Genomic DNA, 26,037 nt, shown 5'->3' with positions numbered 1-26,037 from the left:
TGAGTAGTTTAAAGTTAAAGTTTATTTATTGGTGTCACAAGTAGGCTTACATTAACACTGCAATGAAGTTACTGTGAAAATCCCCTAGTCGCCACACTCCGGCGCTTGTTCGGGTAACACTGAGGGAGAATTTCGCATGGCCAATGCACTTAACCAGCACGTCTTTGGACTGTGGGAGGAAACCAGAGCACCCGAAGGAAACCCACGCAGACACGGGGAGAATGTGCAAACTCCACACAGACAGTGACCCGACGCTGGAATTGAACCCGGGTTCCTGGCGCTGTGAGGCAGCAGTGCTAACCACTGTGCCGTGCTGCCATAGCGTGGTTAGATTTATATTCCGTGGAGTTTAGAAGCCAGAGAGGTAATACCTCAATGAAACATGTAAAGTCCTCAAGGTCCTCACTTTATCCAGGAGGCAGTTACACTGCTTAAGCCAGATCCTTCATATTTGGCCCATTGTCTGGGAGAGATTTGGATGACTGCCACTGAGGCAGGTACGAGAATTAAGAAATCATAGAAATCATAGAAACCCTACAGTGCAGAAAGAGGCCATCTGGCCCATCGAGTCTGCACCGACCACAATCCCACCCAAGCCGTACCCCCACATCCCTACATACTTACCCGCTAATCCCTCTAATCTACGCATCTCAGGACACTAAGGGGCAATTTTAGCACGGCCAATCAACCTAACCCGCACATCTTTGGACTGTGGGAGGAAACCGGAGCACCCGGAGGAAACCCACGCAGACACGAGGAGAACGTGCAAACTCCACAGAGACAGTGACCCGAGCCGGGAATCGAACCCGGGTCCCTGGGTCCCATAGGTTTCTATGATCTGCTTGGGTCTGGAGAGGAACTGGAAGGGAAGAGTTGTCAGGGTCCATGTGCAAACGGTTGGAATAGATAGGATGAGGAAAATGGTTCTGCCTCGGGATAAGACTGCTGAGTGAGTGGGACTATGGAATGCAGATGCACGATAATGTGGGTAAATGTGAGGTTATTCACTTTGGTGACAATAATAGGAAGGCAGATTATGATTTGAATGGGTGTAAATTGAGAGAGGTGGATACTCAGCGAGACCTTGGATTCCTTGTGCATCAGTCGCTGAAAGTAAGCGCGCAGGTACAGCAGGCAGCAAAGAAGGCAAATGGTATGTTGGCCTTCATAGCGAGAGGATTTGAGGATAGGGGTAGGGATGTTTTGCTGCAATTGTACTGGGTGTTGGTGAGGCCACACCTGGAGTATTGTGTGCAGTTTTGGTGTCCTTATCTGAGGAAGGATGTCCTTGTTATAGAGGGAGTGCAGCGAAGGTTTACCAGGGTGATTCCTGGGATGGCAGGTCTGCCAGATGAGGAGAGATTAAGTTGGTTAGGATTATATTCACTGGAGTTTCGAAGAGTGAGAGGGGATCTCATAGAAACTTATAAAATTCTAACAGGATTAGAGAGGGTAGATTCGGAAAGAATGTTCCCGATGGTGGGGGAGCCCAGAACTAGGGGTCATAGTTTGAGGATAAGGGGTAAACCTTTTTAGAACTGAGGTGAGGAGAAATTTCTTCATCCAGAGGGGTTCAGAATCTGTTGAATTCGCTACCACAGAATGTAGTCGAGGCCAAAACCTTTGTCGAAGGGTCATCCAGACTCGAAACATTGGCTCTATTCTCTCTCCACAGATGCTGTCAGACCTGCTGAGATTTTCCAGCATTTTCTGTTTTCGTTGTGTAAGGTAGGATATTCAGCTGTAAAGGCACAAAGGCCGGAGTTTTTCCGGCACGCCCACCGCGATTACGGGGACAAGGCGAGGCTCGGAGAACGGCATTCTCCGTTGGCCTTGGGCAGGACCGTACGAGCCCTGGACAGGCGTGCTGGTAAAATTCCACCCAAACAGCCTGCAAAGGGACGTAGACAGGGTCAGTGAGTGGGCAAAAATTTGGCAGATGGAGGATTATGTGAACTTGACTGTTTTGCCAGAAAGAATAGAAAAACAAAGTATTATTTAAATGGGAAAGCAAAGGGACCAGTAGTACAGTGGTTAGCACTGCTGCCTCACAGGGACCAGGGTTTCATTCCCGGTTTGGGTCACTGTCTGTGTGGGAGTTTGCACATTCTCCCCGTGTCTGCGTGGGCTTCCTCCGGGCGCCCCAGTTTCCTCCCATGGTCCGAAAGACGGGCTGTTCAGGGAGCATTGGCCGTGCTAAATTCTCCCTCAGTGTACCCGAACAGGCGCCGGAGTGTGGCGACTAGGGGATCTTCACAGAGACTTGAGACAATCCACACCTCTTTAACCTGTGATTATCCCTCTCTCTACACGCACTGTCTGTACCTGAGAAGACTCGCATTCTATCTATTATCTTGCAATTGTCTTATTGTCTATATATGCTGTGTTTGTGAAACCAACTCTCCACTCACCTGATGAAGGAGCAGTGCTCCGAAAGCTCGTGATTCCAAATAAATCTGTTAGACTTTAACCTGGTGTTGTGAGACTTCTTACTGTGTCCATTGTCTCTTGTTAGAGTATACACGGACAAGTTGCAGTGGTGCATAATTCAGTGGAGGTCTTGGGTATATGCTGTGTGACTGAGGCCTCCCTTGTGATGGACTTATATGGTCCTTGACTCTGATCTGGGTCTGCTTTAATCACGACCTGTGATTTTCTCAGTGTTTTCCCGGTGTGACTGCAGTTAGCAGCTTCGAACTTTGTGATTCTTAAATCAATGTGATTATTAATCCTTTCTCTGCACTTTTTGTTATATTTCAGTGAGCCTGGGCAGAAATATTTTATTTCTGGAATTAGTAATTTAGATCGGGTTGTGAATTTTATTCTGTTATATGTTTAATTAGTTGCATGATTGTTTTTAAGCGCTAGTCACAAGATTTGATAGCGATGTCATTAGGGTGTTGCACAGTCTTAGCTTCAGTTTGTTGTCTGGACAGGCAAGATCTCCAAGATCTGTTGCTGTTAGTTTGAATCTCCGTGTGCAAACCATGTCTGTTTCTTTTTGTTTAAAACCCACAACCCCTAATATACCTGGGACATCAAAGTAAAGTAAGTTTATTTATTAGTCACAAGTAAGTCTCACATTAACACTGCAATGAAGTTACTGTGAAATTCCCCGAGTTGCCACAGTCTGGCGCCTGTTCGGGTCAGTGCACCTTAACCAGCACATCTTTCAGACTGCGGGAGAAAACCGGAGCACCCGGAGGAAACCCAGGCAGAGACACAGGGAGAATGTGCAAACTCCACACAGACAATGACCCAAGCCGGGAACCGAACCTGGTTCCCTGGTGCTGTGAAGCAGCAGTGCTAACCACTGTGCTACCGTGCCGCTCCACATTATCTTGTTGCACTTTTCTGTGGGAAACAGCACATCAGTGATGTTCCGCACTTGTGTTACATTTTAGTCAGCCCACAGGGCAGAAATATTTCACTTCTGGAATTTTGTAAAGTGTCTAATAGAATTTCCTTTCTTTCCGATTTGTCGTTTTATGATACAGGTAGTGACATGGTAGTGACAGAGAAAGCGGGAATAAAGATAGTCACCTTGCCATACACCATATTATTCACAAAGACCTCCAAGTATTACAAACCTGGAATGCCATTTGATTTAATGGTACAAATACCTCTTTGCTTTTCCTTTCCATCTTCTCCTTCACTGTGTATCTTTGCTGTGTGAGGAATGGGATGAAGATTGTTCTTTTTTTTCTGTTCCCTCTTACCTGAGGTTTTTGTGACGAATCCCGATGGTTCACCAGCCAGTGGAGTCCCTGTGACAGCCAATTATGGAGAGGACAAATCAAGCACACAAGCTGACGGTATCGCCAGGCTGACAATCAATACAGGCGGGCATCGAGCTGAGCTCCCAGTAAATGTGAGCATGTTTAATATAGATTCGTAGAATAAACCAGCACAGGAGAGGCTTTGAGCTCATCTCGCTTGTACCAGTTCTTTGAAAGAGCTAACCAATTTATCCACCCATGGCAGCATGGTGGCACTGCTGCCTCACAGCACCAGGGCCCCGGGTTCAATTCCGACCTTGGGGGACTCTTTGTGTGGAGTTTGCACGTTCTCCCCGTGTCTGCGTGGGTTTCCTCCGGGTGCTCCATTTTCCTCCCACACTCAAAGGACGTGCAGGTTAGGTGGATTGGCCATGATAAACTGTCCCTTAGTGTCCAAAGATGTTCAGGTTCGATGGATTGGCCATGCTAAATTGTCCCTTAGTGTCCAACGATGCGCAGCTTAGGTGGGTTGGCCATATTAAATTGCCCTTTAGTGTCCAAAGATGTGCAGTTTAGGTGGGTTGGCCATGGCAAATTGCCCCTGAGTGTCCAAAGTTGTGCAGGTTAGGTAGATTGGCCATGGTAAATTGCCCTTTAGTATCCAAAGATGTGCAGGTTAGGTGGATTGGTCATGCTAAATTGTGCCTTAGTGTCCAAAGATGTGCAGTTCCGGTGGGTTGGCCATGGTAAATTGCCTCTTAGTGTCCAAAGATTTGCAGTTTAGGTGGATTGGCCATGCTAAATTGCCTCAATGTCTAAAGATGTGCAGGTGGATAAGTCATTGTAAATCTGCATGATTACGGGGATAGGGCAGGTGTGTGAACTGAGTGCACATAGAATTAAATAAGCATAATGTTATAGCCATTGCAGAGACGTAGCTACAGGAGGACATGAACTGGAACCTGAATATTGAAGGGTACAGGATATTTAGAAAGGAATTGGGGAAAAGGTGGAGGGTGGCTCTGTTAGTTAATGATGGTATTAGCTAAATAGAGAGGGATGGTTTAAGTTCAGGAGCTATGATGTGGAAATGGTTTGTATGGAGATGAGAAATGGTAAAGGCAAGAAGTCCCTTGTGGGTGTTGTACACAGATCCCTGAATATTAACCATATGGTCAGGTGGAGCATAAAGGAAGGAGGAATCCAAGCTCGTCAGAAAGACAAGGCAGTAATCATGGAAGATTTTAATTTACATAAAGAGTGGAAAATTGAAACCAGCAAAGGTAGCCTTGTATGTCTTTGTTTCTTAGAGTAGCATGTCCTTGAGCCAATCTTCAGAGCAGGTGATACCAGATCTAGTAGTGTGCAATGAGATAGGAGTAATTAATGATCTCATAGTCAAGATGCCCCAAGAAAAACTTGGACGGGTTCATGGATGAGAGGGGTGTGGAGGGATATGGTCCAAGTGCAGGTCAGTGGGACTAGGCATAAAATGGTTCGGCACAGACAAGAAGGGCCAAAAGGCCTGTTTCTGAGCTGTAATTTTCTATGGTTCTATGGTTCTATAGCAGCGAACATAATATTATTCAACTTTACATTCAGGTTTCCTCCCGTACTCCAAAGATATCTGCATTAGGTTGATTGGCCATTCTCAATTGCCCCTTAGTTCATAGATTAGAATAGAATAGAATCCCTACAGTGCAGAAGGAGGCCATTCGGCCCATCAAGTCTGCACGGACAACAACCCCACCGAAGCCCTATCCTTGTAACCCCACGTAATCCGCATGACACGAAGGGGAAATTGCGCCCACACCTGTTCCCCGTAACCCCAAGTATTTATCCCACTAACCCTCCTAACCCACACATCTTTGGACACTAAGGGGCAATTTAGCATGGTCAATCAAGCTAACCCGCACATCTTTGGACTGTGGGAGGAAACCGGAGCACCCGGTGGAAACCCATGCAGACACGGGAAGAATGTGCAAACTCCACACAGACAGTGGCCCGAGGCTGGAATTGAACCCGGGTCCCTGGCGCTGTGAGGCAGCAGTGTCAGGGTAAATTAGCAGGGTAAATATGTGTGGGGTTACGGGGATAGGGCCTGGGTGGGATTGTTGTCGGTGCAGACTCGATGGGCCGAATGGCCTTTTTTTGCACTGTAGGGATTCTATGATTCAGGCTGAGGGAGAGAGGAGTGGGTCTCAGGCTATGGGGAGGGGGGATTTTCCACTATCATTTTCATCGTGCCCGAGATTGGCAACGGATAATCTGATGGGTGGCTCAAATCATGTTCCAAGTCGGCGTAAAGGCATGATGTGATTATCCCTGCGCTCCCTGCCAGTGATGTAACGGGAATCCTGATGTTCAATGTAGGAAAGCCCATTGCCATAAATTTACATCCCCCCCACTGCCCCCTGCGGTTACAGAATTACAAGATGTCTCCCAGCGTGGTGCACCTGTTGAGCAGGACCCATCAGGGGACTTCCATCACTTGGTGGGGAGAGGGTCAATGCCCGTGTACAGTGCCAGGGGCAAGTGTTGGGTGGGTGTTCCATTGGCGTGTGGGATGGGGAGCTTGTGGGAGAGTTCTATTTTTTAAAGTCTTTTGTATCGGGAGCCCAATTCCTTAAAGACAAATGGCGGAATTTTACTGGCATGTCCGCCCGAGGTTCGTACGATCCCACCCGAAGCCAACGGAGACTGCTGTTCTCCGAGCCGAGCCCGCCTCCGGAATCGGGGCGGGCGTGCCGGTAAAATTCCGGCCTAAGTTGGTGTTGGTTGATCCCACTCTGTCAACGTTGTGTCGTCGATCCCCCCCCCCCCCCCCCCCCCCCCCCACCCCCTTCAGCTGAATGGCAGGGCTGACAGCCTCCAAGCTGTTTTTCCGCCCACTCTGTACCACTCTGCTGAAAAGGTGGAAAATTCCGGGTGGAATTTTGCACTCCGCCCAAGTGAGGTAGGAAAACCGTCGTGTAGCTCTGCAACTGCACAGCCGAGTTTTCTCTCCTGACCTTCTGGTACTCTGGGGCCGTGCCAGTGGGCAGTGCCAGGGCATTGCCTGAGCAAATCCCTCTCCCCCCACCCCGGGGGTTATACTTGCCGTTCTATCCCCAACAATTTCCTCTCGACTGATTTACATTTTTCAATACCTGTTGTCAACCTCGCCAACGTGACGTGACATTAAGGAGTCAAGGTGAGGGGATAATTATTTTTCTTGGTGGGGAAGCCTTTTATTGATAATGTAATGACTTTAATCAGGCAATTGGCCTGTTAGAATATCGATTCCTGATTAAGGGCCAAATTGATGGGCCAATCAGGGAGCCTCTTGCTTTGTATTGAACCAGGCGCGTCAGTTCCTCTGGCACTCCGAGTGTAGACTGCTGACTGAAAGTACTCTGTACGCTGTAGTCAGACTTGGAAATAAAGGGATTTTGTTGAAGGGACTTCTGCCTCTGAGGACTTATTACAGATACGGACCGAGTAAGGGCAGAAGGTTTTTCTTTCAGTTTAGTTGGGGCATCATGATCGGCGCGGGCTCAGAGGGCCGAAGGGCCTGTTCCTGTGCTGTACTTTTCTTTGTTCTTTTTGTTCTAAGTGAATCTGGAGAACTGATAATAGAAAACAAGCAGATGGCAGGTGGATTGAATAGATATTTTGCATCAGTCAAAAATCCGGACCTAGTAATTTTAATCAGGCAAGTGAGCTTGGCCTGCTTGAATATGAACTCCTGGATTAAGGGCCAAATTGATGGTCCAATCAGGGAGCCCCATGCTTAAACAGGAATGCCAGTTCCTCTGGCACACCAGGAGTGTCAGTTCCTCTGGCACACCAGGAGTGTCAGTTCCTCTGGCACACCAGGAATGTCAGTTCCTCTGGCACTCCGGATCCAGACTGCATGCTGGGAGCACTCTGTATCGTGTTGTTGGATCTCGTAAATAAAGGAATTCTGGTAAAGTGACTTCCGCCTCCGAGGACTTATTAGAGTAGACCTCACACTAGGGTCTTAATAGAATTGTCTCGTGGGATAGTTGATGCATGGTTATCATTTTTCAAAACTCCCTAGATTCAGGGAAGGCCCCATTCGATTGGAAGGTAGCAAATATAACTCCGTTATTCAAGAGGTTTAGGAGACAGATAACGGGAAACTACAGGCCAACAACTGTTGTAGGGAAAATGTTAGAACAAAGTGCAAAGAAAACTACAGCACAGGAACAGGCCCTTCCATTCTCCAAGCCTGCACTGACCATGCCGCCCAACTGAACTAAAACCCCCTACCCTTCCGGGGACCATATCCCTCTATTCACATCCTATTCATGTATTTGTCAAGATGCCCCTTAAAAGTCACTACCGTATCCGCTTCCACTACCTCCCCTGGCATCGAGTGCCAGGCACCCACCACCCTCTGTGTAAAAAATCTGCTTCGTACATCTCCTTTAAACCTTGCCCCTCGCACCTTAAACCTATGCCCCCTAGTAATTGACTCTTCCACCCTGGGAAAAAGCTTCTGACTATCCACTCTGTCCATGCCCCTCATAATCTTGTAGACTTTTATCAGGTCACCCCTCAACCTCCGTCGTTCCAGTGAGAATGAACCAGGTTTCTCCACCCTCTTCTCATAGCTAATGCCCTCCATACCAGGCAACATCCTGGTGAGTCTTTTCTGTACCCTCTCTAAAGTCTCCACATCCTTCTGGTAGTGTGGCCACCAGAATTGAACCATATATTCCAAGTGTGGCCTAACAAAGGTTCCATAAAGCTGCAACATGGCTTGCCAACTATGTTCTTAGATCTTCAAACATTTTTATTCTGTTATGCCAACTTTTATTCCTTAATATATTTTTTTATATTTTTCGAATTATCAGCTGATAAGCAAAGGGAAGATAGTCTCAGTTGGACGAGGTTCACTAGATTGATTCCAGAGACGAGGGGTTTGTCGTATGAAGAGAGATTGAACAGTTTAGGCCGATACTCTCTGGAATTTAGAAGAATGAGAGGAGATCAAATTGAGGTATACAAGATGATAAAAGGTATGGATAAAGTAGATGTGGAGCGGATACTTCCTCTTGTGGGGCATTCTAGGACGAGAGACCATAGTCTTAGGATAAGGGGCAACAAATTTAAAACAGAGCTGAGGAGAAACTACTTCTCCCAAAGGGTTGTGAATCTGTGGAATTCGCTACCCCAAAGTGCGGTGGATGCTGGGACAGTGGGTAAATTTAAGGAGGAGTTAGACAGATTTTTAATTGGTAATGGGTTGAAGGGTTATGGGGAGAAGGCAGGAAAATGGGGATGAGGAGCATATCAGCCATGATCGAATGGCGAAGCGGACTCGATGGGCCGAATGGCCTAATTCTGCTCCTGTATCTTATGAACTTATGAAAGATTGGACAGATGGATATACCCTGGAGTTTAGGGTAAGAAGCGACTTTATTGAAACCATTAAGATCCTAAGGCGTCTTGACAGGGTGGATGTGGAGAGGATGCTTCCACTTGTGGGAGAATCTAGAACTAGGGGTCACTATTTTAAAAATAAGGGATCACTCATTTGAGACAGAGATGAGGTTAAATGTTTTCATTCAGAGAATGGTGAGTCTCTGGAACTTTATTCCTCAAAAGGCCGACACTTTGAATATTTTTAAGGCAGAGATTTATAGATCCTTGCTAAGCAAGGGGGTGAAAGGTTATCGGGGGTTCGTGGGATGCAGATTTGAGTTGACTATCAGATCAGTCATGATCTTATTAACTGGCAGAGCAGGCCTGAAATACTTTTGCTCCTCACTCTTATGTTTAGTTCAACTAATTGACTTCTAAAGTAGTGTTGTTTTATAAAGACTGTGTAAAATTGGCACAGTGGTTGGCACTGCTGCCTCACAGCGCCAGAGACCTGGGTTCGATTCCCGGTTTGGGTCACTGTCTGTGCGGAGTTTGCACGTTCTCCCCGTGTCTGCGTGGGTTTCCTCCGGGTGCTCCGGTTCCCTCCCACGCTCCAAAGATGTGCGAGTTAGGTGGATTGGCCATGCTAATTGGCCCTAGTGTCAGGGGGATTAGCAGGGTAAATATGTGGGGTTACGGGAATAGGGCCTGTGTAGGATTGTGGTCGGAGCAGACTTGATGGGCCAAATGGCCTCCTTCTGCACTGTAGGGATTCTATGGGATTTACTCAATGGTCTCAGTTTAACTTCCTTGTCCTTTTTCCCATCTATAGGTTGAAGCAAATGCTGCCAACACTCCTTACTCTTGGCAGGCCTCTGCGAACATGGTGGCGGAACCTTATAGGACGCAAAATGGCTCAAAGAATTACTTGCACATTCACAGCCAACCAACAGAACTAATTCCAGGAAATCATTTCGTAGTTTATCTCATTTGCAGCAACAACAATGCAGCAATCCAGAATCAGATAAAGTACTTTACCTACATGGTATGTTCTCTGTTTCCCATTCTTGCAACATTGTAGGCACAGTGGTTAGCACTGCTGCCTCACAGCTGCCAGGGACCCGGGTTCGATTCCCGGCTTGGGACACTGTCTGCGCGGAGTTTGCACATTCTCCCCAGTGTCTGCGTGGGTTTCCTCCGGGTGCTCCGGTTTCCTCCCACAGTCCGAAAGACGTGCTGGTTAGGGTGCATTGGCCGTGCTAAATTCTCCCTCAGTGTACCCGAACAGGCGCCGGAGTGTGGCGACTGGGGGATTTTCACAGCAACTTCATTGCAGTGTTAATGTTAGCCTACTTGTGGCACTAATAAAAAGCTTAAAACTTAAACTTTAAAAACGTAAGCTTATTCTGACATTTATAAATATGTAAGTCCTCAGTTAAAAACAATAATCAACTGTGGAGTGAGAAGTGGTTCTGTACATTAAAGTCATTCCATCCATTTGGTTATGTACATTTCTCACAGATTTTATGAAAGGAATTCTTTGAGGGAAGTTGAAAAGACTGATTTTGGGGAAAAAAAAGTTCCTGGAATGTCGAAGCTTGTGAAATTTCTAATTTGAAGCACGGGGAATGGTTTCTAAAGCAGTGATGTTCTCCATATTTGAGCTTGTACCTCAGCAATAAAGCGGGTATAGCAGCCTGGGAAACAGTGCAGAATGACTGACTGGTCTGATTGGCAGCTACTATCCTCAAGAACTCACTCCACAGACAGGCGTCAGGGAACACAGGTATTTATTGCAGTCTGCTCCGACTGCTCCGGGCAGCACAGTGCTTAGCACCGCTGAATCACAGCGCCAGGGACCCGGGTTCGATTCTCTGCTTGGGTCACTGTCTGTGCGGAGTTGGCACGTTCTCCTTGTGTCTGTGTGGGTTTCCTCCGGGTGCTCCGGTTTCCTCCCACACTCCAAGGATGTGCAGATTAGGTAGATTGGCCGTACCAAATTGCCCCTTAGTGTCCAAAGATGTGCAGATTAGGTGGATTGGCCATGCTAAATTGCCCCTTAGTGTCCAAAGATGTGCAGGTTAGGCGGATTGGCCATGCTAAATTGTCCAAAGATGTGCGGGTTAGGTGGATTGGCCGTGCTAAATTGCCCCTTAGTGTCCAAAGATGTGCAGGTTAGGTGGATTGGCCAAGCTAACCTGCCCCTTAGTGTCCAAAGATGTGCAGGTTAGGTGGATTGGATCATGGTCAAATTGTACCTTCATGTCCCAGGATGTGTAGGTTGTATGGATTAGCCATGGGAAATGTGTGGGGTTGTAGGGATAGGGCGGGGTAAAGGACTTGGGTGAAATGCTCTGTCAGAGAATCGGTGCAAACTCGATAGGCCGAATGGCCTCTTCTGCACTGTAGGGATTCTGTGATCAGGCTGCAGAGAGCCAGACTGCGAGCATGAGACCTCCCATTTCATACGCAAGCGACAGAACCCCAGTTACCATTTTTGGTTCAGCTGAGCACGTGCCAACATAACCACAAGAGCATGTTCAGCCATTCAATGGGATCACTGCTGACCTGTACCCTCACTTCACTTTCAAACCTTGGCCCCCTATAGGCCTTAGTACCTTTGGCTTGAAAACAAGATATCGTTCTCAAATTTGAAATGATTAATTGGGCTGGCACCTACTGCTTTTCACGGGAACTTGTGCCATTCATCCACTGACCTTTTTGTGAGGAAGGTTTCTTAACTTCTTTCCGGAATGACCTTATTCTGATTTTGTCCATTAAATTCTTTCCTAAGGAGGGATATCCTCAAGAACACACTCCACAGACAGGGTGTTTCCTGTAAGAGTCTTGTTCACTTTCTCAGTTACTTTCCATGTTGAGAGCATTTAAATCAACCAAAGGTCCTTCCCCAGTACCCCCACATATATATCCCCAGATATATGTCCTTACTGGTGAGCGGGCGGGTAAGTGGAGCTGAGTCCACGAAAAGATCAGCCATGATCTTATTGAATGGCGGAGCAGGCTCGAGGGGCCAGATGGTCTACTCCTGCTCCTAATTCTTATGTTCTTATACAAAGAACAAAGAAAATTACAGCACAGGAACAGGCCCTTCAGGCCTCCAAGCCTGCACCGACCATGCTGCCCGACTGAACTAAAGCCCCCTACCCTTCCAGGGACCATATCCCTCTATTCCCATCCTATTCATGTATTTGGCAAGATACCCCCTTAAAAGTCACTATTGTATCTGCTTCCACTACCTCCCCCGGCAGCGGGTTCCAGGAACCCACCAACCTCTGTGTAAAAAACTTGCCTTGTACATCTCCTTGAAACCTTCCCCCTCGCACCTTGTGGTGAACCATCGTTGGTTCCAACTGGATAGTACTGAGCTAGGGGCTGGCCAGTACTACATGGATGTACATATGTTACTGTTGGGTTGTGCTATTGTTGCTGTTGGGGTTAGGGTGGGGTTGTTACACCTTTGTACTGTAGTGTTGTGGCACATCCCAGTCGGGCTCCGCCTCCTGGGAGAGGTATAAGAGTCCCTGCTCTGGCCGGGACCCCTTCAGTCTGGGATAGTGTATATAAGTACTGGCTGCTTCATTATAGTAAATAAAAGCCTTTCATTTACCGAGCTTCAGGCCTCGTGTTTGAGTAGCGCATCAATATTATTTACTGTCGTTAAACTCTCGTCGAAGAAAAAAAAAGAGAGTATGGAGCAAATTCTGAAGCCGGAACGCCTTACACTAGATCCACGTGCGGTGAGCGCTTCTAACACCTTCGACCACTGGCTGAAGTGTTTCGAAGACGACCTGGCAGCCTCCGCAGCGGTCACCACAGATGATGACAGACTCCGGGTCCTCCATGCGAGGGTAAGCGACACTGTCTACCTCGCGATCCGTGCGGCCACCGATTATACGAAGGCCCTCGAGCTTCTGAAGAAGCGCTATATCAAACCACCCAATGAGATACACGCTCGTTACCTCCTAGCCACTCGACGACGGCAGTCTGGCGAAACGATGGAGGAATATGCGAACGAGCTCCTACAGCTAGCCAGGGGCTGTAACTGCAAAGCTGTGTCGGCTGAGCAGTGCATGAATGACCTCGCCCGAGATGCGTTTGTGGCGGGGGTCGGACCTTCGTACATTCGACTTAAACTGTTGGAGAAGGGTAACCTTGATCTTACCCAGGCCATCGAGCTAGCAGAGATGCTCGAGACGGCCTCCAAAAGCTTAGTATTATATCCGGAGGACCATATGGAGACAACGTGGCAGGAGCAGTCGCCAATCCCTCCTCGTCCCTCGGGTTCGAAATGCTGTGTAATGGCGTGCTCACACTCGGGCCAGACGACGGCAGCAGCCCTGGGCGGCCCGCGGTGCTATTTCTGTGGGGGAGCGAAGCATACTCGGCAACGGTGTCCCGCTAATGCTGTGTTGTGCACCGCATGCGGTAAAAAAGGGCACTATTCAAAAGTGTGCCGATCTAAACCCAGGAACGGCAGTGCGGCCTGCGATTCTTCAGAGCTCGGGTCTTCGCCGTCGAAGTCATCGCGGGGTTCGTCCACGTGCGAGGCCAGGACGACGCCATTACGGTCGACGGAGTCGGAGGAGTGTGACCACCAGGGGTCGCTGAGTTTGGCGCCCTCACCCACGTGCGACTCATGGGAGCGGCCATGTTGGTCGACACTGACCACGAACGACCAGCAGGGGTCCTCCTCATCGATTTCAGCTGCCTGCAGTGGCGCTCATGAACCAACGGTGGCATCGATCATCCTGGACCAGGCCAAGGCTCATAGACTTGACAAATCTATGATGAATATCCATGGAAATGACCACGTGATTTATTGTCTGTTTGACAGCAGGAGCACTGAGAGCTTTATCCACCCAGACACTGTGAAGCGGTGTGGACTCCAGATTCAACCTGCCAAACAGACAATCTCTATGGCATCAAGGTCCCGGTCTGTTGCCGTGCTAGGGAGTTGCGTGGTAACCTCGAAGGTGCAAGGCACAGTTTACGAGCGTTTCAAGCTCCTCGTGTTGCTGTATCTTTGTGCGCCAATACTTCTCGGACGAAACTTCATGGTCCACTTGAGGAGTGTAATCCTACAGTACGGTGGGCCACTCCCTTCACTGGCAGTGGGAAAACAGCAGCAGCCTCCAAATTGCCCAACGCGCCCCGCCTGCAGCCTCTCGACGCTGAAGATCACCACACCCTCCTTGTTCCAGAATCTTGTGCCAGGCTGCAAGCCCATCGCGACTAAAAGTAGGCGTTACAGCGCTGGGGATCGGATCTTCATTGGATCTGAGGTTCAGCGGCTCCTCAAAGAAAGGATCATACAACCCAGCGCTAGTCCGTGGAGGGCGCAGGTCGTGGTGGTCAAGAGCGGGAACAAACCCCGGATGGTCATTGACTACAGTCAGACCATTAACCGATATACGCAGCTGGATGCGTATCCTCTCCCGCGCATATCTGATATGGTCAATCAGATTGCGCAGTACCGGGTGTTCTCCACCATAGACCTCAAGTCTGCCTACCACCAACTGCCCATTCGCCCAGAGGACCGACAGTACACGGCTTTTGAGGCGGATGGTCGCTTGTATCACTTTCTCAGGGTTCCCTTTGGTGTCACCAATGGGGTCTCGGTCTTCCAGCGTGCTATGGACCGAATGGTGGACCAGAACGGGCTGCGGGCTACCTTCCCGTACCTGGATAATGTCACCATCTGCGGCCATGACCAGCAGGACCACGACATGAATCTCCTGAACTTCCTACGCACTGCATCTCGCCTGAACTTGACCTACAACAGGGAGAAGTGTGTGTTTCGTACGCGCCGTTTAGCCATCCTAGGATACGTGGTGGAAAACGGGGTCATTGGCCCTGATCCAGACCGTATGCGCCCCCTTTCTGAACTTCCCTTGCCTGCTAGTGCAAAAGCACTGAGAAGATGCTTAGGCTTCTTCTCTTATTATGCGCAGTGGGTTCCCAACTACGCGGACAAAGCCCATCCGCTCATTAAGTCCACGACTTTTCCCTTAACGCCAGAGGCCCGATTGGCCTTCGATAAATTGAAAGCCGACATCGCGAAAGCTATGATGCACGCTGTAGACGAGTCCATCCCCTTTCAGGTGGAGAGTGATGCATCTGATTTCGCCTTGGCCGCCACACTTAACCAGGCGGGCAGGCCCGTCGCATTTTTTTCCCGCACCCTCCAAGGCCCCAAAATTCGGCATTCAGCAGTGGAAAAGGAGGCCCAGGCCGTTGTGGAGGCCGTCAGGCACTGGCGCCATTACTTGGCGGGAAAACGGTTCACCCTGATCACGGACCAGCGGTCCGTGGCGTTCATGTTTAACAACACGCAGAGGGGCAAGATCAAGAATGACAAGATCTTGCGGTGGAGAATTGAACTCTCCACCTATAACTACGACATCATGTACCGTCCAGGGAAACTCAATGAGCCCTCGGATGCCCTCTCGCGTAGAACATGCGCTAGTATACAGAAGGACCGTTTGCAGGCCCTCCATAATGACCTATGCCATCCTGGGGTCACTCGGCTCTACCACTTTGTAAAAGCCAGCAACCTGCCTTACTCGGTGGAGGACGTCAGGTCAGTAATAAGGAGCTGTCGGGTTTGCGCGGAATGTAAACCGCACTTTTACCGACCTGACCGGGCACATTTAGTTAAGGCCACTCGTCCCTTCGAGAGACTGAGTGTCGATTTTAAGGGCCCCCTTCCCTCAACAGATCGGAATGTGTACTTCCTCAATATCATTGACGAGTACTCTCGGTTCCCTTTTGTTGTCCCCTGCTCTGATACATCCGCTGCCACGGTTATCAAGGCATTCCGTGATCTCTTTACCCTGTTCGGGTACCCCGGCTACATCCATAGCGACAGGGGCTCGTCGTTCATGAGCGATGACTTGAGGCAATTCCTGCTCTCATACGGGATTGCATCTAGTAGGACCACGAGCTACAACCCTAAGGGTAACGGACAGGTGGAACGTGAGGATGCTACTGTCTGGAAGGCTGTCTTACTGGCGTTGAAGTCAAAAGGTCTTCCAGTCTCCCGTTGGCAAGAGGTGCTCCCTGATGCGCTCCATTCTATTCGCTCCCTCCTGTGTACGGCAACCAATGCTACTCCCCACGAGAGGATGTTCTCATTCCCTCGGAAGTCTTCCTCGGTGACCTCATTACCGTCTTGGTTGACGTACTCAGGACCCGTCCTCCTACGGCAACATGTAAGGGCCCGCAAGTCCGACCCGTTGGTCGAACAGGTCCATCTCCTCCACGCCAACCCTCATATTGCCTATGTGGCATAACATGACGGGCGAGAGGATACGGTCTCGATCGGAGACCTGGCACCAGCAGGGGACGTAGCAACCCCTGTCGCTCCCATACCCCCTGTTACAAACCCTTTAACTCTTGTTTCTTCCCCGGACACGGCGCAGGCAGCATCGGGACCATTGCTTAACCATTTTACTCCCATGTACAGCTTGCCTGAGCCCAGAAGATGGTCGCCACTGCAGGGCGTGTCAGGATCCCATGGACTACCGTCACCTCAGGGTCAACCGGCCTGTGAGTCCGTGGAAGAACAGCTGGACGCCGCCTTGAGGAGAACGCCACCGCTAGTGCCTACTCCGGTGTCACCGCCGGTATTGAGGAGGTCACAACGACGGTGCAGTCCCCCTGACCGTCTGAACTTATAGACTGCTGACACTTTATTCTGTTTTTTTGTACCCCGCCGGCCTTTGTTTTCAAAGGAGGGGTGAATGTGGTGAACCATCGTTGGTTCCCACTGGATAGTACTGAGCCAGGGGCTGGCCAGTACTACAAGGATGTACATATGTTACTGTTGGGTTGTGCTATTGTTGCTGTTGGGGTTAGGGTGGGGTTGTTACACCTTTGTACTGTAGTGTTGTGGCACATCCCAGTCGGGCTCCGCCTCCTGGGAGAGGTATAAGAGTCCCTGCTCTGGCCGGGACCCCTTCAGTCTGGGATAGTGTATATAATTACTGGCTGCTTCATTACAGTAAATAAAAGCCTTTCATTTACCGAGCTTCAGGCCTCGTGTTTGAGTCGCGCATCACACCTTAAACCTGTGCCCCCTAGTAATTGACTCTTCCACCCTGGGAAAAAGCTTCTGACTATCCACTCTGTCCATGCCCCTCATAATCTTGTAGACTTCTATCAGGTCACCCCTCAACCTCCGTCGCTCCAGTGAGAACAAACCAAGCTCCTCCAACCTCTCCTCAAAGCTAATGCCCTCCATACCAGGCAACATCCTGGTAAATCTTTTCTGTACCCTCTCTAAAGCCACCACATCCTTCTGGTAGTGTGGCAACCAGAATTGAACACTATATTCCAAGTGAGGCCTAACGAAGGTTCCATAAAGCTGCAACATGGCTTGCTAATTAAGTTCTTAGATTTTCAAACATTTTTATTCTGCTATGCCAACTTTTATTCCTTAATATATTTTTTCATTTTTTGAATTATCAGCTGATAAGCAAAGGGAAGATAGTCTCAGTTGGACGACAGGAGAAGTGGATTGACCAACTCATGACAAAAATGCTCATTCCAATCACCCCGGATCTAATACCATCCTTCAGACTGGTGGTTTATTACTATTTGAGAAAAGGATCGGAAATGGAAATGGTTGCCGATTCCATATGGGCCGATGTAAAAGACACCTGTGTGGAAACCGTAAGTTGTTCTGTTTTGTATGAATCGTAGTATTATACAGTGCTGAAGGAGGCCGTTCGCCCCATCGGGTCTGCAGCGACCACAATCCCACCCAGGCCCTATCCCCGTGCATTTCAAAGAATCCCAACAGGCGGCACGGTAGCACAGTGGTTAGGGGTGGCACGGTAGCACAGTGGTTAGCACTGCTGCTTCACAGCTCCAGGGACCTGGGTTCGACTCCCGGCTTGGGTCACAGTCTGTGTGGAGTTTGCACATTCTCCTCGTGTCTGCGTGGGTTTCCTCCGGGAGCTCCGGTTTCCTCCCACAGTCCAAAGATGTGCGGGTTAGGTTGATTTGGCTATGCTAAAATTGCCCCTTAGTGTCCTGGGATGCATAGATTAGAGGGATTAGTGGGTAAAATATGTAGGGATATGGGGGTAGGGCCTGGGTGGGATTGTGGTCGGTGCAGACTCGATGGGCCGAATGGCCTCTTTCTGTACTGTAGGGTTTCTATGATTTCTATGATTTCTATGAACAGTGCAGAAGCAGACCATTTGGCCCATCGAGTCTGCACCGACCATAATCTCACCCAGGACCCATCCCCGTAACCCCATGCATTTACCCCTAGCTAGAACATGCCAACTCTGCACAGACGGTGATCCAAGCCAGCACTCTGGCCCCTGGCACTGTGAGGCAGCAGTGCTAACCACTGTGCCACCATGCCGCCCAATTGAAAAACTTACACATTGACAAGAAATTTTAGAATTACAAATCGAACTTTACAGCAGTCAGCAATGATGTGTTGCGCTGTTGAAAAGCAATTCAGTCTTTGTGACTGTTTCCGACTAATGTACTTTTCTCCACAGCTGAAAGTGTCTGCTGCAAATCCAAGCGGTGACAATAAAATTTACCAACCTGGCCAGAGGTTTATACTGAAGCTGACGGGAGATCCTGGGGCGACGGTTGGCCTTGTCGCGTTGGATAAAGCGGTGTTCGTATTGAACAAGAAAAATAAATTAACGCAGAACAAGGCGAGTAATTCCCATTGTTTTCCCAGCATTTAGAGTGAGAAATTACTGTTGATAGTTAATGTCTGTGCGGAATCTGCACGTTCTCCCCGTGTCTGCGTGGGTTTCCTCCGGGTGCTCCAGTTTCCTCTCACAGTCTGAAAGACGTGCTGGTTAGGGTGCATTGGCCGTGCTAAATTCTCCCTCAGTGTCACCCGAACAGGCGCCGGAGTGTGGCGACTAGGGGATTTTCACATTGCAGTGTTAACGTAAGCCTATTTGTGACACCAATAAGCAAACTTAAAGTAAACTGGGTTAATGATGGACAAAAACGCAACTCATTTGCGTGATGCTTTATTGGCTAATTGTTTTATAAGAACACATTTATTGGAACAAATAAAATTGCAAAAAATGTCCAGATGTGCACACAGGTAGTTTGGAGAGCTGGCCAAGGATAGGGAGTTGCAGGAGGGAACTAGAGAACGAGGGCAGAATTTTATGACTTTCTGTTGAAGTGTCGGGCGGGTGTGGAACTGGGAGAATTCCAGAACCGTTGTTTGAGCCAGTGGAGCCTTGGGAAGGACCTGTTTGCAGGAAAGATGAGGCGGCCACCTTCAAATTCGCACATTCATTGGCTGACGGCATTTCTGCTCTTCTACAAACCTACCAACCGGGGAGAAATTGAGGTTGCTATGGCATCACTTTATCAAGTTGGTTACCTCATGCACCACTTTATGTGCATCCTCTGTAGATCTGGGACGTGGTGGAGAAGAATGACATTGCCTGCGCGCCTGGAGGTGGCAAAGATGTGTTTGGCGTTTTCTCAGATGCGGGACTAACATTTGTGACAAGCACCGACATTAAAACTCCGATAAGGACAGGTGCTGTGTAAATTGCAAACCAGTGGTTAAAAGAGGAATGGAGTCGATTCGGGACTATATGGGTGACACAGTGGTTAGCACTGCTGCCTCACCACGCCAGGGACCCGGGTTTGATTCCTAGCTTGGGTCACCGTCCGTGCGGAGTCTGCACGTTCTCCCCGTGTCTGCGTGGGTTTCCTCCAGGTGCTCCAGTTTCCTCCCACAGTCCAAAGATGTGCGGGTTAGGTTGATTGGCCATACTAGATTGCCTCTTAGTGTCAGGGGGATTAGAACTGTAAGTATGTGGGGATATGGGGATAGGACCTGCGTGGGATTGTTGTCGGTGCAGGCCCGATGGGCCAAATGGCCGCCTCCTACACTGTAGGGATTCTATGATGAAACAGAATTTTCACATAGAGGCAGGGAACATGTTGAGACATTAAATCAGCACTTTACATCCGTCTTTCGTAAAGTAGAAGATGCTGCCAAGGCTGGAATGGTGGCACAGTGGTTAGCAATGCTGCCTCACAGTGCCAGGGATCAAGGTTCAATTCCGGCCTCAGGTGACTGTATTGTCTGTGCGGAGTTTGCACATTCTCCCCATGTCTGCGTGGGTTTCCTCCGGGTGCTCCGGTTTCCTCCCACACTCCAAAGATATGCGGGTTAGGTGGATTGGCCATGCTAAATTGTCCCTTAGTGTCCCGGGATGCGTAGGTTGGAGGGATTAACGGGGTAAATAGGTGGGGTTATGTAAAATCCATACTGTGCACCGAGAATGTTTGAAACCGCAGGGTTGGAAAAAATGTAACGTGTCTCTATTTCAAATATCGATTGCAGAGCTGGAGTGCCAACAGCCAATGAAACGGAAACGACGTTCTACGAGACTGGTGGGAATCGTGCCAACTAAACGTATGTGTTTCCGATTTAAGAAATAGCATATGGCAACATGTCCCATTTGTAAGGGTTCTTTTGACGGTTGCTCATTCAACCTATGATGTTAGCCCAAGCAAGATGTCACTCAGATACAGCAATGCAAAACTGGTGGCTGTCGTTACCCCCGTCCAAAATTGCATTTGTGTAGGAGGGAAATAAAATGAGTTGAGCCTTGGAGACCGTGTCGAACTTCAAGAAGTGTTTTTATTCCACATGCATGAGGGAGAGCTGGACTCCAGCCTGAAATCTCAGGTTTCCTGCGAGCCCTTCTCTGCCTCTGTTAGATTGGCATTAAGCAGCGCTCCGAAAGCTTATGGTATTTGCTACCAAATAAACCTGTTGGACTTTAACCTGGTGTTGTGAGACTTCTTACTGTGTTCACCCCAGTCCAACGCCGGCATCTCCACATCATCTGTTAGATTGGTACAGGTTAATATACTTTTTTGAGTCACAAAGGTTTGCATTAGCGTGTTAATTCCTTGAGTTGGATACAAGATGGTTCTTCTAATCTCGCTATGCAGACTGCATTGTTCAGTGCAACTTCATTAATCATTTCTCTGGACAGTTCCATTTACCCGATTGTAATGTCAAAGCGTTGTATTTGCTCAACCGATTTGCAACGATGTGTTAATCGCTCCCCCCCTCTGCTAAGATGATCATGTTTTACAGAAGACTATACCCTCCTTAGACCATATGGAGTCTGGCCATCTTAATGCCGATTCTCCCATTGTCCTGATAGTTCGGAACGAACTCCTGCACATCAGAAGTTGATAGCATGCGTTAATCGTTATCTGTCGGCAGGGCAGGCCTCCAGCTGTCTGCATTAACCCTTCCCTTCCCTCTGGTGAGGCCTGGCTCTCTGGGCTTGCCCTATGTAGCCCTGCATGTATTATACTGAAATTAAATAAAATATGAATGGACATATGAAAGACACGATCCCCGATATTGCCCGACAACAATTTGTTTCCTCTTAGTTTACATCGCTAGTGTTCAGGTGATATGTACTGATCTCATTGTGACAAATACACTGTGGATGGTGTTATGACCCCAGTTGGCTTTACTACTGGACAGGAAGGTCCCAGAATGAAAACCTAGCTCAAAAGACCATAATCGTTTTTTTAGAAAATTAGAAACTTCATTAACAGAGGTGTATACCAATAGATTAAAGAATTTAATTACTTTAATTGGGAAATACTGAACATGTTGTTTGCCATCAAATCAACCCAGTACTGTTACAATGTTCAGTACAAAAAAAGCATCCAAGTGAACAGTTGTACAAATCTGGCCAAGATAATACTGTACGATGATATACGAACAGAGTTACAGGATTGTCAATTAGCTTTTAAAAAACAAAAAGAAAATGTATTAAATGTAAAAAGTTTGGCTATAATGCAATATTTCCTTACTGCCACTTATCTTCACATATGTACACGGATTTGAGGTAAAGTGCAGGTCACAACATAGATCTTGTGCTATAATGTCCTCAGTAAATCCACAGTCTCTGCAACCCAACAGGCTAACTGTGGTCAGACACCCCCCCACTCTGTGATCGATGTCATACATTCTACTTCTACAGATTTCTCCTCAAGGACCTCCCCCCCCCCCCGATCCCCCAGTGAGTGTCGCATGAGTATTTCTGAACCCCACCTTCAAAGAGACACGCCGTAGAATTTCCTTTCAAACAACGCTTTCTCTCCGCTGTTTGAGCAAGAATCCACTTCCAGGATTTCCAACTTGCCTTTCAGTATTCCGTCGTCTTGAATTACATTCAAGCTTCCACACAATCTCTCAGGTACTCAGTCCTCAGCAGGATACTATTGGTCCAAAGATTGGAATAAGGACACCAAGCTTATGATTGCTTCAAATACCTCTGGCCTTTTCCTCGCCATTCTCAGCCAGGTCTGCATTTCTCAATTCCGTCTCTAACTTCAGTGGACAGTGCCCTGCTTGAGTTTCAGTTCCCATTATCCTTTTAACTTCAATTTTCATGGAAACCTCTCTTTCTAATACCTCGTTTCTATAACTAGCTGTGCAATAGTTTCTCGCGCTTGTTTTTTTGCTCATTATTCCATTGTATGGCTTTTCTTCCAGCAGAGCTTTGAGAGCTGTTCCCTCTCTCTCACTGCTGAGCACCTTTTCCTTTGGATTCAAAGGTCTTCTCACTTAAAGTGGCCCCTGGTTGCTAAATAATGGATGGTAAATTACAGTCGTGGATGCCCTGCCACCGGTGCAAATGAGGAGGGAGAATTTGGCGCTCAGCCACATCTCCATTTGCTGCAGTGGGACCAGAGAATCCTGGCAACGGGAACGGCTGGAAAATTCCAGCCAACATTTCATTCTTATTTCAAGCTCTTGTTACTTTACATGTGATAAAATCCCTCAGCACAATGCATGCACAACTTGAACTAAAATCATAACCATAACCAAGACCTTTGACAAGGTACCGCATGGTAGGTTGTTGCATAAGGTTAAATCTCACAGGATCCATGGTGAAGTAGCTAAATGGATATGAAATTGGCTTGATGACAGAAGCCAGCGGGTTGTTGTAGAGAGTTGTTTTTCAAACTGGGAAGCCTGTGACCAGCGGTGTGCCTCAGGGGTCAGTGCTGGGTCCATTGTTATTTGTCATTTATATTAATGATTTGGATCAGAATGTAGTAGGCATGGTTAGTAAGTTTGCAGATGACACCAAGCTTGGTGGCATAGTGGACAGTGAAAAAGGTTATCTTGGATTGCAACGGGATCTTGATCAATTGGGCCAGTGGGCTGACGAATGGCAGGTGGAGTTTAATTTAGATAAATGCGAGGTGATGCATTTTGGTAGATTGAACCAGGTCAGGACATACTCAAAGAACAAAGAACAAAGAACAGTACAGCACAGGAAACAGGCCCTTCGGCCCTCCAAGCCTGTGCCGCTCCTTGGTCCAACTAGACCAATCGTTTGTATCCCTCCATTCCCAGGCTGCTCATGTGACTATCCAGGTAAGTCTTAAACGATGTCAGCGTGCCTGCCTCCACCACCCTACTTGGCAGCGCATTCCAGGCCCCCACCACCCTCTGTGTAAAAAACGTCCCTCTGATATCTGAGTTATACTTCGCCCCTCTCAGCTTGAGCCCGTGACCCCTCGTGATCGTCACCTCCGACCTGGGAAAAAGCTTCCCACTGTTCACCCTATCTATACCCTTCATAATCTTGTATACCTCTATTAGATCTCCCCTCATTCTCCGTCTTTCCAAGGAGAACAACCCCAGTCTACCCAATCTCTCCTCATAGCTAAGACCCTCCATACCAGGCAACATCCTGGTAAACCTTCTCTGCACTCTCTCCAATGCCTCCACGTCCTACTGGTAGTGCGGCGACCAGAACTGGACGCAGTACTCCAAATGTGGCCTAACCAGCGTTCTATACAGCTGCATCATCAGACTCCAGCTTTTATACTCTATACCCCGTCCTATAAAGGCAAGCATACCATATGTCTTCTTCACCACCTTCTCCACCTGTGTTGCCACCTTCAAGGATTTGTGGACTTGCACACCTAGGTCCCTCTGTGTTTCTATGCTCCTGATGACTCTGCCATTTATTGTATAACTCCTCCCTACATTATTTCTTCCAAAATGCATCACTTCGCATTTATCCGGATTAAACTCCATCTGCCACCTCTCTGCCCAATTTTCCAGCCTATCTATATCCTGCTGTATTGCCTGACAATGCTCTTCGCTATCCGCAATTCCAGCCATCTTCGTGTCATCCGCAAACTTGCTGATTACGCCAGTTACACCTTCTTCCAAATCATTTATATATATCACAAATAGCAGAGGTCCCAGTACAGAGCCCTGCGGAACACCACTGGTCACAGACCTCCAGCCGGAAAAAGACCCTTCGACCATTACCCTCTGTCTCCTATGGCCAAGCCAGTTCTCCACCCATCTAGCCACTTCTCCTTGTATCCCATGAGCCTTAACCTTCTTAACCAACGTGCCATGTGGGACTTTGTCAAATGCCTTACTGAAATCCATATAGACGACATCCACGGCCCTTCCTTCATCAACCATTTTTGTCACTTCCTCAAAAAACTCCACCAAATTTGTAAGGCACCACCTCCCTCTTACAAAACCGTGCTGTCTGTCACTAATGAGATTGTTTCGTTCTAAATGCACATACATCCTGTCTCTAAGAATCCTCTCCAACAACTTCCCTACCACGGACGTCAAGCTCACCGGCCTATAATTTCCTGGGTTATCCCTGCTACCCTTCTTAAACAACGGGACCACATTCGTTATCCTCCAATCCTCAGGGACCTCACCCGTGTCCAAAGAAGCGACAAAGATTTCCGTCAGAGGCCCAGCAATTTCATCTCTCGTCTCCCTGAGCAGTCGAGGATAGATGCCATCAGGCCCTGGGGCTTTGTCAGTTTTAATGTTCCCTAAAAAACCTAACACTTCCTCTCTTGTAATGGAGATTTTCTCTAACGGGTCAACACCTCCCTCCGAGACACTCCCGGTTAACACGCCCCTCTCCTTCGTGAATACCGATGCAAAGTATTCATTTAGGATCTCCCCTATTCCCTTGGGTTCTAAGCATAATTCCCCTCCTTTGTCCCTGAGAGGTCCGATTTTCTCCCTGACAACTCTTTTGTTCCTAACGTATGAATAGAATGCCTTAGGATTCTCCTTAATCCTGCCTGCCAAGAACATCTCGTGACCTCTTTTTGCCCTTCTAACTCCCCGTTTGAGTTCTTTCCTACTCTCTCTGTATTCCTCCAGAGCTCCATCTGTTTTCAGTTGCCTGGACTTAACGTACGCCTCCCTTTTCATTTTAATCAGATCCTCAATTTCCCTGGTTATCCACGGCTCTCGAATCCTACCTTTCCTATCTTTCCTTTTTACAGGCACATGCCTATCCTGCAGCCTTATCAATAGTTCCTTAAAAGACTCCCACATGCCAGACGCGGACTTACCCTCGAACATCCTCTCCCAATCAACATCCACCAATTCCTGCCTAATCCGGCTATAGTCAGCCTTCCCCCAATTTAGCACCCTGCCCGTAGGACAGCACTCATCCTTGTCCATTACTATCCTAAAGTTAACAGAGTTGTGGTCACTATTTGCCACATGTTCCCCTACCGAAACTTTGACGACCTGACCGGGCTCATTTCCCAGAACTCGGTCCAGTATAGCCCCCTCTCTAGTCGGGCTATCTACATACTGTTCCAAAGAACCTTCCAGTACGCATTTTACAAATTCCTCCCCGTCCGGACCCCCAGCTCTAAGCACTTTCCAGTCTGTGCCTGGGAAATTAAAGTCCCCCACTTCAACAACCCTATGTTTTCTGCACCTATCCAGAATCTCCTGACATATCCTTTCCTCCACTTCCCGTGGGCTGTTGGGTGGTCTGTAGTACACCCCCAGCATAGTGACTGCACCCTTCCTGTTTCTGAGTTCCACCCACAGCGACTCAGTACATGACCCCTC

General features: G+C 48.3%; 1 protein-coding gene across 1 annotated transcript in view; it reads left to right on the top strand.

The window, feature by feature from the left end:
• Nucleotides 1-26,037, top strand: part of LOC144507631 (complement C3-like) — a 132,779-nt gene that overhangs the window by 32,499 nt on the left and 74,243 nt on the right. The window contains exons 9-15 of the mRNA XM_078234787.1: nucleotides 3,498-3,613; nucleotides 3,725-3,871; nucleotides 9,925-10,137; nucleotides 17,583-17,786; nucleotides 18,632-18,796; nucleotides 19,524-19,653; nucleotides 20,470-20,541. Of these exons, the coding sequence (XP_078090913.1) occupies nucleotides 3,498-3,613; nucleotides 3,725-3,871; nucleotides 9,925-10,137; nucleotides 17,583-17,786; nucleotides 18,632-18,796; nucleotides 19,524-19,653; nucleotides 20,470-20,541 (1,047 nt within the window). The remainder of the gene's footprint in view (nucleotides 1-3,497; nucleotides 3,614-3,724; nucleotides 3,872-9,924; nucleotides 10,138-17,582; nucleotides 17,787-18,631; nucleotides 18,797-19,523; nucleotides 19,654-20,469; nucleotides 20,542-26,037) is intronic.

This window comes from Mustelus asterias, chromosome 19, assembly GCF_964213995.1.
Source record: "Mustelus asterias chromosome 19, sMusAst1.hap1.1, whole genome shotgun sequence".
Taxonomy (NCBI): Eukaryota; Metazoa; Chordata; class Chondrichthyes; order Carcharhiniformes; family Triakidae; genus Mustelus; species Mustelus asterias.
Note: the sequence above shows the minus strand (reverse complement) of the source record. Positions and strands in the feature narration are given on the sequence as shown.